The following is a 13,818-nucleotide window of genomic DNA, read 5'->3' as shown; positions in this document are numbered from 1 at the left end:
ATGATAGTTGATTAAAATTGTTACCTTGAATTGGATTCATATAGCTGTCAATGAGTCATTAAGTGGTAATAATGCACTAGGGGTAGACAGGAATTTCATTAATGAGTCATGTCATTAACTTTTTGTGCCATTTTACTTTTGAATGAGGAAAATTTGTGTCTAAAATGATTTCTCATACTTTTAATTAAAATTCTGATTTGGGGACAGTGAGAAACTTTCAAAGCATTTTGTTTTTTCTTGACAATTCCATTGATAATATTTTCATTGATAATTCCATCTCATCATGGAGCCAAAAATATGCAAAGAAGTTCTCATGCAAACCTAGGCATTTATAGTTTGATTTATGTGTTTTTCAAGCAATGGGAAGTTACTAAGTCCATGAAATAAACCTATTGTGACATCTGTTGAGTCCCTCAGAATGCCTGATGACATAAGACAAATTGCCAGCAATGACCTATACTTAAGAGAATTGTCCTCATGGGCAATCATGCTTTCCCTCTCCTTGACCTCCTCTAGCTCCGTTCGGCCAAGTGATTCGAAATGGAAGGAGGGGAGAGGATAAAGTAGTAGTCGACCAGAGGGTGGGAAACAGAGAGGTCACAGCATGTTGTACCCCATTACCTTTTCCTGCTGTCCCTCCAATTTTTCCTCCAGTACATAATTTCTTCCATTGAGTATCCTGTGACCTTTATTAGAGAATAGGTGCACAGACCAGCTATTCCTCCTAAGACACCTCCTGTAATTGTTGAAAAATAATCATATTAATTGGAGTTTCGCATACCAGTGTCTACTAAAAATTCTTTCAATTCAGCTTGGATGCTTATTCATGTGCCTTTTCTAAATCTTTTCTATGGGTTAGTGAAATGCACACAACATATGAACTCAAGCAGAGGCTGGAAATATTAACTTCTGAGATTTTTCTTGTGATACAACATTTTTGAAGATCGTTAATAATTTTCACATTTTCTCACAATTTTTGTTATTTTTCTCACTTTTCTAATCAATCAATTAAAAGAGAATATGACATAAAAAATCTAGAAGATATTCCATAAACATCACAAAAAGTTACTAAAAATCATCATTTGCTGTGGGACATCATTTCAATACCAAGTAAAATTTAATTAACAGCCTCATAATTAAAAGTTTTATTTTTTAAGTTCAAATAATACAGTTTTATTCACTTCACATAAAAAGTTGTATTCCATTACTATTGTCCACAAAAATACATGCATATCATTAATTGACACTCTTTAACTTTGTATTTCCTCTTTGCAATGCATGCTTTGAGATGAGAAAAGGTTGGTTCAAAGATGCCAGTAATAAGATGATTAATTGTGGCAAGAAAGCATGTCATTTGGGTTGCCTTTATTGATTTCCTAGCAGAATACATACCTGTGATCAATAAGGATGAGAAAACATTATTTTACCACTAAAAATTCTCTTTTTTCCAATTAGCAATTAATGGATACAAAATATACTAAATGCAGTTGAAAATGTTTTTTTAGTCCTGGCACTAGGGAGATGCCAAAATACTTTTCAATGCAATGAGTTTTAATCAAAAAAATTAAATAATCAAAACTGTTACTCTTAAGGAATTATTTAATTACTACTCACCCAAACCACTTCCCACAGCTATTCCCCTGAGACCCATGTTACATTTATAAAGCCCGCCAGTTACTACACCACCTATGACATACTCCAATATGCCAACCTCCCCTCTGTATGCAGATACAACATTTGATACTAATCTGAAATAGAAAAGAAAGTTATTATTGATAATAACAGCCTTATCATTGGCATGTTGAAAAAGTGAATTGCTTTCAATTATTTTCCAGAGCTCAGAGTAGAATATCAATCATAATAATAAATGAAAAAGAAACCCTTTGTTCCAATCCACCACTTTATTACAGGTACGACTAGTTTCGACGCTACGGCGTCATCCTCAGGTACCTAAAGACCAATGAAATTTTTCCCCTCTCTTAACCCACCTTCCAATCCCTCCACTCACTAACGCTTTTCCTGGTGTTTCCTACCCTCTCCCACATTTTAATAAATGAAAAAGAAACACTTTGTTCCAATCCACCACTTTATTACAGGTACGACTAGTTTCGACGCTACGGCGTCATCCTCAGGTACAAAGTTTAAAGTCACAATCATTGTATATATACCCTCTTCTGGAAAGGGTGGGGAAGTTGTGGGAAGAGGGGGTGGGGAGGGGAGTACGGGGGTAGGTACGAAAGAATGTGGGAGAGGGTAGGAAACACCAGGAAAAGCGTTAGTGAGTGGGGGGGATTGGAAGGTGGGTTAAGAGAGGGGAAAAATTTCATTGGTCGAAATAATTTGAGTCAATGGCTAATGGGAATGAAGGTACGGGTTAGGAGTCAATGGGAGTTAGGGGGAAGGGGTTAGAGGTCCCGCCATCATATATCCCAAAAGTTATCCACATTTCACTTCCTACTGAATAGACTACTTAATATTCCCCTCTCGATAGGAAAATTTAACGAGGAATTGGTGACAATCAAATCCATAGCAACTACAAATGGCTACAGTGAAAAAATGGTGGACAAAATGCTCGGCAAGAAACGCTCCATAAGAGCCCAACGGCTACTTTACAATTCAGGGATAACTATTAAGGGGAAACTTAAGTGGGTAAAATTGCCCTATTATGGTGTCCCGTCCGAAAAAATTAGCAAATTGTTCCCAAAAGAAATTCAGAATTGCTTTCTATAACAAACAAAATCTAAAAATGTTCATAAATAAAACTAAAGATAAAGTTGAGCCACTGGAAAATAGTGGGATATATGAAATGGTTTGCGGGGATTGCAGTGCGAGGTACATCGGACAGAGTGGTCGAGCAGTGCGGACAAGAGCGGAGGAACACAAGAGGTGCTACAAGAAGTTTAACCTAGCCCAATCCCACTTTGCCAAACACCTGTGGGAGGAAAATCACACCAGTGATTTCATCCCCAAAATTCTACATCGTGAAGAAAAAGGGAGGAGGATGGACAAGAAGGAAGAGTTGGAGATCCGGAGAACAATGAAGAAACATCCTTTACTCAATGACATTCTGTTTGAAAACATATCACCTCTCCTGGAAGCCTCCCTAGCAATAACAGAAAAACAGAACCTCTAACCCCTTCCCCCTAACTCCCATTGACTCCTAACCCGTACCTTCATTCCCATTAGCCATTGACTCAAATTATTTCGACCAATGAAATTTTTCCCCTCTCTTAACCCACCTTCCAATCCCCCCCACTCACTAACGCTTTTCCTGGTGTTTCCTACCCTCTCCCACATTCTTTCGTACCTACCCCCGTACTCCCCTCCCCACCCCCTCTTCCCACAACTTCCCCACCCTTTCCAGAAGAGGGTATATATATATACAATGATTGTGACTTTAAACTTTGTACCTGAGGATGACGCCGTAGCGTCGAAACTAGTCGTACCTGTAATAAAGTGGTGGATTGGAACAAAGGGTTTCTTTTTCATTTATTAAAATGAACTTCCACAAAGTTGAGGCTGAAACTATTGAACTAATCAATCATAATTACAAAGTACAAAATGATGGATAATATGTATGTAGTGGGTCGCGGTAGTCCAGGGGGTAGAGCATTGGACTACTGACCAGAGGGTGCTGGGTTCGATTCCCGGGGACCTGCAGCTGCACCCTAGCTAGGCGATTTTTTGGGTACCAGGTCTTCCTGGGAAACCATAACCGGCACTTGGAAAGGAACTGGCCCTCCTACCCATAAGTGTGAATTTCACACGCCGTATAGGGCTTAGTACTGGGTGACCTCTTTCACCACCTGCCAAACCGACCTTCGGGTTGATTATTGTGTTTATGGTTTAATATGTATGAATATATTCATGATAATTTCAAATATAAAGTTTTTCTAAGCCTCCTTATAGTAGTACGAAGGATATGATGGAACTACTGTTGGTTATTGTTGGCAATGGCCTACTAGATCAAGGTATTTTTTTATAGACCCTTGCAGAGCACACTCCTGCAGTACTAGACTCTCACCAAACAACAACGCAAGATGTGATTAAATCTCATACTTAATATTGTAACAACTCAATATTTAGCTCTGCATACTTTCTATCATCCTTATTTCCCTCCGAAATGCCTATTCTTCTTCCCTCTACTCCACTTTCCCAACACAATATATAACCCCTATAAAATCCTCCAACAGTCCATCACCAATCACAATGCACTGCATCCACTTTTTCTGCCTCCTTTGGATTTCTCCCGACTAACCTCTCTCCTCCTCTACTATACCTCATTCTTTCCCCATTTGTTTCCTTTCTGTCCATTTTACTTCATTTTCCATTCTTCTCTGCAGCAATATATCTCAAATGATTCCAAACCACGTTTTTCCTTTGCCTCAACGACCAAATTTCCAAGCAATGCAAGACTAGGTGTTCCATGCTAGGTTTTCACTAGTATTTTCTTTTTATATTTACTTAAGGTGACTGCAATTAAATTCCACCTCTTTATAAAAGCTTCTTTGCCCAGTGGAATTCTTTTCTTCATGTCCTTACTACTTTGATCATATTTGTCTAAAACACTTCCTAAATAGGAGAACTCGGGGTAATAGAGGTAAACTGCAAATGCTTAGTTGATGCACCTCCTGGAAACAGCAGGACCTTTGTCTCAGCCACCCCACACCCAGTGGCACTTCTATTTGGAAGTGGTGGCATCCTCATTGATGTAGGAAACGATCAAATCAAGATTTCTTACAGTATGAAAATCTTCACCATCATATTCTATGAGGGTTACTTTTTATATTTGGGCCCAATAATGAAAAGGCAGTAATTTATTGTTGAAAATGGCTTAATTGTTTTTTGCTGTATTATCCATGATAATCAATACACTTTTGCATTCTCAAACCAATTTTTGTGACATTTATTCCACTCAGATTGAGATACCTCCAAAATGTGGTTTTTGAATGTATCAACGGCTTCTTCAGGCGCCGAAAAATTTTGGCCATGCAATTTTCTCTTGATAAACAGGAATAAAAGAAGTCATTTGGTGCTAAATAAGGGCTGCACGGAGGATGACCCATCAATTCGATGTTTTGGCCAGTCAAATCGGATAGTTGTTTCAGCCGATCTGTGAGAGCTTGCATTGTCATGATGAAGAATGATCCTTCGTTCCCGCCTCTTTTTTCGTATTTCAAGATGCACTTCTGGCAAACAAATGTCCGTGTACCATTTAAAATTCACGGTTCTACGTTGCTCTAGCAGTATGGTTGCCATATGTCCAGTTATTCCGAAGAAACAGGCGATCATTTGCCTCAATGTGCTTCGTCCACCAATCACTTTCATCGGATTTGGCTCGTCTTGGAAGACCCATACAATGGTTTGCTGTTTTCTTTCGGGCTCATACGCATATATATAAGATTCGCCACCAGTGCAGATGTAATACTCAGCTTTTGATACACTGTGATTGTATTTGTTGAGTATTTCTTTGCACCAATTGACACGAGCATCTTTTTGAGCTTTTGTCAAATTATGCGGGATCCAACGGGAACAATTTTTTTACAGCTAAATGTTCACGCAATATCTTATTGATGCTCGCCATACTAATCCCCAAGGATGCCTCAATCTCACAATAAGTCACATGGTCATCTTTCTTTACTAGTTCTTGCACAGAGTCAATGTTTTCTGGCACAACAACTGATTTTGGACGACCTTCATGACTTTCGTTGCTGAGCGAACAGCAGCCATGATGGAATTCGTTGTACCAGCATTTCACAGGTGTTTCATTGCAAAAGTGGAAGTAAGTTAATTGATACACTCTTGTCTAGATTATCCTAGTCAAAAGTCGTAAAAAATCACCGCACCAAAGAGTTCACCAGTTAACTACCATTTTTTCCCAGAGACAAAAATGTTTCAGTCACTGTAAACAACACAAGTTATGATCAAACAACAAAATGTTCTGAAGAAAGTTTGCATTATAAGGGTCAAACTTTCAGATGGAAACGTCAGATGGTGCCCAAAGCACATAGGGTTGTCAAGGCTCAAAATATAAATAGCAACGCTCGTATTACCTCAATTGTTTTGAAGAAAATTGACATCGGGAATTAAAATGGAATTCACTTATGCATTGCTATTCAAGAGATAATTATGGAATAGCTAATTAACTTTGGGATTAAAAAATTCTCATCCTTCAGCTCATTCTATAACGCCAAAGTAATGAATAAATTTTGAGTATGCTTCTGCAATGAGATTGTATTTTATTCATTCACATGCTCCTGTTTGCTCTCTCACAAGTGCTATTTCATGATGTCTTCGCTTAATGGAGCAACAGTCCAGACCCCTCAACTGGACCTGACTCAAGGGAGTATATTTAGTAATCACTTTCATATTGAATACATACATAGTTACTGCTGAATGGAGCTACCATTCACTCTCTCTTTGGGACGCGACTTTATCTTCACTTCCAAAAATCATCTGTCGTGTGTGGTAGATGACTATTTGCAGCACTAGCACATAAATGTATATTTTCAATGACAAATAAAGATGGAATAGTTATGTTGTCTGCTTGTAATATTACTAGAAAGATGAGCACGCATGAAAACTCAGAAACCCATCTCGGACCCACTCTGAGGCAGGAGGCAGGTTAGCCGCCTTTTATTGAGATTCAATCGGTGATGAGAGATCATTTGAAAACTTATTGGGTGTGCGGATTTGAAGGTTTCAAATCCAATTTGAATGCCTTTCTGTAATTGCTCAAATGCCTAATTGTCTAAAAAATTAAAGAATGATTGCATGATGCACTCTTGAAATTAAACTTGGCTGCAAAAGAATCATTTGTGAAAGGCAAATAGACTGTGGTTCAAGACCCATAATGAGAGGGTGATGATACACTTGATTGTATCTGGCTAACTACATAGAAATTCATCTTGAATGAAAGAAAAATACTAGGCATTTTCCACACACTTTTTATTCAGTAGTCTTCAGGTACCTGAAGTTCATCATCTTCAGGTACCTGAAGATGAGCCCTATGCCTATGTGAGGAAAATACCTACTATTCTTCCATCATTCAAGAGGGTAATGCCGTGGAAACAAATGTAGAGACAATGTATGGTCACCTTTTTAGCAAGAGCCCAAAGCCAAGGAGTGTTTATGGGTGAAAAGTGAAGGCATATACCATCAAGGGAATCTTCATTCATTAATCAACTTGGAAAAAATTGAATTTTAAAAGTGCATGGGCAACATTCAAAAATCTGACTTTTTTTGTTTCAAACATGGTGTGACAAACAATAAGACCTGAGTGCAAAATTACAATACATCTGACTGCCATTCAAGCCACGATGGAGATTATATCGATTATCGATATTAATTATAAATATTTCAAATGCAGAAACAGCATTTCAATTTATGCCTTCAGTCGTGATATGGAAAACAACGAATTTTAGCTCCCTACTCATTTTCAAAATTCTAAGAAACATTTCCAACAACGTGAAATCAAATTCTCCTCCACTGAACAACTTACTAAGACCATGTTTACCACCAAGTTTAACAACCAATTAGTACTATATTAAAAAAATGATAAATCAATAAAATTTTTGGATGATGCAACAATTTTTTCAAGTGAATTCCACAACTGGGTACATTTACGAGAGCAGTTCAATAAGTACCCATGTTTGATGACAAAGGGCGTTCCTGAGGGAAGTTTATGTTATCATCGTGTCCTGCCATCTATCAAGCAACGGCGAAACAAATTTCAGACCCATTTAAAGGTTAGTTTGGATTTGGCAGCCATTCGAGTAAGACGTGTTTCATGATTTTTGCTAAGATGGAAAAAGAGCAGTATTGTTCTGTATTTCGCTTTTCGTTTTTTGGATGGGAAGAAATGCGAGGAGATAAAAGCAAAGTTGGATGCTGTTTATGGGGACACTTCGCCATCTATGACCCACAGTTAAATATTGGTTCAACGAATTTAAACTTGGGCGAACATCTGTTTTTGATTAGGAGCGACCAGGATGCCCGGCAGACTTGGTTACCGAGGAAAAAGGTCCGCGCCCTGATTCTCGCTGATCGACGAACGAAAGTGCACGAAGTAGCAGAGGCCGTGGGTGTGTCGACCGGAACGGCAAATAATATTTTACGTGATAAGTTGGCGATGAAAAAATTGTCGGCCCGATGGGTGCCGCGATTGCTCACGGTGGACAACACATTCATCCGGAGTTGTCGTCGCCAAACTGCATGAACTACGTTATGAATTGCTGCCGCACCCCCCGTATTCACCCGATCTGGCTCCCTGCGACTTTTTCTTATTCCCTAACATGAAGAAATGCTCACGGGAAAAAAATTAGCTCAAACGAGGAAGTTATCGCCGAGACAGAGGCGTATTTTGGAGAGTTCGACAAATCCTATTTTTTGGAGGGGTTAAAAAAATGGCCAGAACGTTGGGAGAAGTGTATCTTTCTAAAAGGGGACTATGTTGAAAAATAAAAGAAATGTTTCTGAAAAAATGGTTTCCTCATTTCTAACATGGGTACTTATTGAACCGCCCTCGTATGCAATGTGGAATCGATTTGTCAAATTAAAATTTTTATCACATAATGCACCTCAATGTACATATATTGGATCTTGTACACATATCTACTTCTCTGATCAACTTGCTCCCTATAAGCACATGTGGCCTAACTACCAAATGTAGTAAGTACAGGTATACCACAGGGATTTTTCACTAGAGCTCTAATGTCAAAACTATATTTAGGAGTAGCTCCCAATTTGCATAACTGCATCCATTTAATTACCAACACAGTAGTAATAGATTGAGGGGAGGCAACCGATGGCAGACGTCTTTTGTGCCATTAGGAATGGATGTGAAGGAAGGAAGGGTGGAGAGAAACCCAGCATCGGCATTAGCATACTCTTATGGAATGGCACCAAGGGGTCTGCAGTTTAACGTCATATCTGATGGCATATTCTCTCAAAGTGCTTTCCACGTAACACCTCGAGTAGGGATCGGGATACCACTGAAAAAGATCTACCATCTCCAGGATTTGAACCTGGGGCCTCTGGGTGGGAAGCCAGTTCACTTGCCACCACCCAACCTCGATCTCCAATTATCAACATCTCGAGTATAACTGCAATAGGCAAATACCAGTTAATAATCCTCCTGGTATTGGAGAATAATTACCCTTTGTCTTTTATGACTGGTACTTCTGAACTTCAACTTAAATTTCTCTCGGATTGAGAGTTTGAGGTATGGTTAAATTAAGTCAACATTGAAATATAACTATAACACTTTTATAAAAACGAAGGCCTATGATGTTGATTACCTGTGTCTGATAAGAAACAAGACTGTAATTTTTAACTCATTACTGTAAAATTATTTAAATCAAATATCCTAGGGCTGTATATCAGTATGTAAGCTAAAAATCCTAGATGTTTTCCAGAACTTACGAACAAATAAAAGGTTTTATTTAACAAAGACTAGTGAATTAAACATAGGCTCCGATCAGGAGGGCCCTTAATTCACTTTCTACTTACAAATATGTGCCAGTGAAATATCCTAATCTCCAACCCCACCGGAAACCACCCTTGGCCATGCCGATAGTAACCTGGTCTTGCAATTTTTTCTGTGGAATAAGGAATAGGCAACAATATAATCACTAGAATAACATGGCAGATGTCGGCTTTTCCAAGCGCAAAAAATTATTCTATTTGTGCATAATGCACACAGCAGCATGGACATTATGATAAATTATGGTAGAACTGTAAAACCTCATTATGTCCATCCTATTTACTTCTAAATATTGCATCTTATAAGCAAAGTGCCATACCCAACCAAAAGAACTTTGTAAAGTTAGCAGTTTCAGGCCTAACTTTGAGGAATTCCTTCATAATGAGGGTAAAAAATAACAGAAACTTTACACTTCCACAAACTTTTAATGTCCTGCGACCATGGTTTCGATGATGCACAGCATCATCACCTGATGATGGTCGTAGGACATTAAAAGTGTGTGGAAGTGTAAAGTTTCTGTTATTTTTTACCCTCAAAAGAACTTTGCATGGTTTTTAATATAAGTAAATCATAATATATTTATAGGGAAATTTGAAGCCATATCTGGTCCAGTAACTAGCTTAAAGAGGACCTAAAAATATGTACATACATATTTTGGAAGAAAATCCCGAAATCAAATCAGAGCAGTCATTTTTGTCATGTACCAGTTAGCATGTACAAAAACCCAGCACCATAATCACTGTAACTGCAACAAAAAGATAAAAATTCTCATGAAATGTGCATACCATGTCATGAGATATAGAAGGCCATCCCTAAATCTTCATTCAAAGGTGGCCAGCACAAAGATGACACAGTAGAGGACTGTCCCCTTTGTTCCAAGATTCGAGGTGGAAGTTGGATTGCGGTGATTCATTCTACAACACAATGTCAAGGGAAGCTTTCTTGTCTCAGGCGTAAGTTTATGTATTCACACAGCATATTGATATGAATGAGGTAACTTTTTAATTCCGCACACACTTCCTTTAAAACACGACCATCAGGTAGTCCCTACAGAAGACAACCTTGCATATACTACACCTTCAGAGTGGGGAATGGGGGGGGGGGGGGGGTTGGTCAGAGTGGGAGGGTAAGGGAGGGTAAAAATAGGGGAGGGTAAGGGAGGGTAGTGGTAAAATGAAGGTTAAAATGTTGGATGTAGATGGGAGAGAAAGGAGGGAGAAGTAAAGTTTGAGGTGTCAATTGTTGGCTATTAATGGGGGTTTGTTTGGGATAGCCCCTGTGGGGAGCACTGGACGTGCAAGAGTGGTAGATAGAGGAGAGGGGAGTGGGAGGGATTCAAAATTTCATTAGCAAGTTCATCCAAGCAATGGGGCACTTTTTAAAATTTCTAATAACTCCATCGCATCGAGTCAGAGGCCATTATTTTTGAAATGGAGATTCTCAGGCTCAAAGTCACTTTTATGGTCATGTTAGATAAGGCACTTTGCAAAGAGGGATGTTATGTTCCTATTCTTTACACATGCTTTGTGCTCCTTTATTCCTCCATTTAAGTTTTGTCCTGTTTTCCCAATGTATTATGAGGAGCACTCCCAGCACCTCTCGCCTTGGAGAATTTTTATCTCTAGCCTATGAGATCAGGTTCTTAAGGCATGAATTATTGGAAAAGGCAAATTTAATTTTTGCTTTTGGTAACTTCTTGATTACATTTTGGGAAATATACCCTAAATAGAGAATTCATTGCCATTTGGCAGGGGATCTTTTATATATTCAGAGTTGAAAATGTTTCTTATGGTTAATTTAGTAAGTTTTTGCAGGTAAAATATATTCATTAGTTCTTCTCAATAGCCAATGTTAATTGCCATCATTTTAATTACATTTAGTTCTTTATTTATATTTGAATCTGACATAGGAATGGATGCTAATCTGTGGATCATTGCATGTATTGCCAAAAGCTTTTGGGCAAAGTAATGCCTTGAAGTAGAATTAATTACTTGGTCTGTATACCTTCTAAAAAGGTTTGATGAATGCCAAATGGAATAAGTGTTTTAAAGATGGCCGACAAGATGCCACGGATGATGCAAGGCTGGGATGACCTTCAACCACCTGTGTTGGCAACAACATTGATCGTGTGCGGTCCCTTGTCCTTACTATTTGTTGAAAAACTGTCCCAATGATAACTGATGAACTGAATTTAGGAAAATCAACAGTGCACACTATTTTAATCGAATATGATGGATGGATCCTTCACCATGACAATGCACCTGCACATTCGGCATTGATTGTTCGCCAGTTTCTGGCAAAAATTCAATCACCATCCTTGATCATCCTCCTTATTCGCCAGATCTCACCCCCTGCTACTTTTTCCTATTCCCAAAATGCAAAAATGTGATGAGAGGACATCACTGGGAAGATGTGTACAATATAAAGCAAGAAACGACGGGACAACTAAAAAGCCTAACTGCCGAGGACTTCCAAGGGTGATTAAACAGTGGAAAAGAAGATGGAATAAGGGCATAGGATGGAGTGGTGATGGAGATAGTGAATGGAGAGTACTTTGAAGAAGGGGACAAAATTGATGCGGACTAAATTTTGCAAAATAAAGTTTTTATGGCCTCAGTTTGCATATTTATTAGACAGGGTAGTATCAACTAGTTTTCTCTAAAGACAAGTCAAGCAGCCAGAAAAGATTCATAAAACCTCTGAAAACTCTCATTGTAGTATGGTGAGATTGTATAACCTAAAAAGACAAACAATTGAGCTCATGTTATAATATTGAGAGGTTTCAGTGTTTTCTTTAATAAATCTCAGAGCCTCATGATATGAGATGAGACATTTGAGATGTGACTTTTGATTTGAGAGGAGACATTTCTAAGGCATTCATTAACAATTGCCTCTGCAACCTCTGAAATACATCATGGAATGACACTGAGCTGCCTTGGGACGTCTCTGATGACATTTCATGAGATGTCTCTGAGACCCTTTCTCCAACCTCTATTAAACTTAATGGCAACATCCCATAGAGTTACAAATTGTATCTGAGTCATTCCAAAATACAAGATATCTCAGGTAAATCTCTGAAACATATCTGTGCTATGTCAGAAGATCTTTTGGCGAGTTTGTCGAGAGTATGCCTATGGTTTCTATTAGTACACAACTTCTAGTAAATTGAAAAGCTTCTCTCTTCGGCATACATCTTCATTTGTCTATTCATTTCATTTTCATCACAGCTCTGAATAATCACATTTCCATTATTTGTCTCTTTCCATATTACCTTGCTGCACCTATATTGCATCTTCCAAAGGAAATTTAACTCTATAAATAAGATTTGATGAATCACTTCATGATATCTAAGCTAGTACTGTATTGCATGAGTGATTATTCCTTTGGAGATACAGTTTTGTTTGACATCCCATATCCGCTTCCTATTTCTCTCTTCTATCACTGGTTATCTTGCTGCCTGCGCATGAAAAATTCTTCTACTCATTTGTATATCCCCTACCTTGTTTGAAAATTTTCTTCCTTTCTTTGACTGCAAACCATTACTTTGCGTTCATTCTAGTATTTTACGGCTGTATTTTCCATTATTTTCCCATTAAATGTTATTTCCCTAACAGGTATTCCTGTTTCCTGTGGACGCAGCAATGACGTCCCGTAAGTACAGCATGCTTATCATTCCGAGCATCGGGCATGTTTTCTTTCATACCAGCCAATAGAACCATTAAATATCAAGGGTGATGAAGAGCAACCCTGTCTTCAGTATTTTCTGTGCTGCAGAATATTCTGTTTTCGCAACAGCTAATCACTCCCCGTATGCTGAGGTAATTAAGCTGCTTATTCGCTTATTTGATAGTAGATATCAGCAATAGGACATAACTTACCTTTGCATCAAAATGACTTCTAAACTGAGACGCCTGATTTTTCGTGACAAAGTCCAAATACGCTACTTGCGACCTATTCCAGCCTCCATAGCAAGCGCCGATAAAAGCACCGAGAGTACTGCCTTGTAACACAGTAGTAAGCTCCATGCTTAAGTTGTCGAATTCACTGAAAAATAAGATAAATATTAAGTGTGTTATTTGATATATTAGAGACAGCATTACTCAAAACAAACTTACTCCAATTCAAAAATCGCTCGTACTCTTTCCCAACCGGTTTTCTTCTTGTTATTGGCAATTATTTCTTTGACTATTTCTGACGTAGGTGACACATGATCAGGGTCTTCCGCCGTGAATGGTAGAATACCAGCTAATACGACCACGTTGTGGCCAATACGGGTCAAAATACTAACCATCTTTTCACCAACAAATTCATTCGTAACCAGCGTTTAAAACAAA

At 38.4% G+C, this 13,818-nt stretch overlaps 1 protein-coding gene across 1 annotated transcript in view; it reads right to left on the bottom strand.

The window, feature by feature from the left end:
• The window catches only part of 140up (RPII140-upstream gene protein), a 16,431-nt gene extending 2,613 nt beyond the window's left edge, over window positions 1-13,818 (bottom strand). Inside the window, exons 1-5 of the mRNA XM_071587538.1 lie at window positions 13,600-13,818; window positions 13,363-13,528; window positions 9,511-9,599; window positions 1,615-1,748; window positions 622-736 (exon numbers count right to left, since the gene is read on the bottom strand). Of these exons, the coding sequence (XP_071443639.1) occupies window positions 622-736; window positions 1,615-1,748; window positions 9,511-9,599; window positions 13,363-13,528; window positions 13,600-13,775 (680 nt within the window). The 5' untranslated portion in view covers window positions 13,776-13,818. The remainder of the gene's footprint in view (window positions 1-621; window positions 737-1,614; window positions 1,749-9,510; window positions 9,600-13,362; window positions 13,529-13,599) is intronic.

This window comes from Hetaerina americana, unplaced genomic scaffold, assembly GCF_022747635.1.
Source record: "Hetaerina americana unplaced genomic scaffold, ioHetAmer1.1.p SCAF_3, whole genome shotgun sequence".
Taxonomy (NCBI): Eukaryota; Metazoa; Arthropoda; class Insecta; order Odonata; family Calopterygidae; genus Hetaerina; species Hetaerina americana.
Note: the sequence above shows the minus strand (reverse complement) of the source record. Positions and strands in the feature narration are given on the sequence as shown.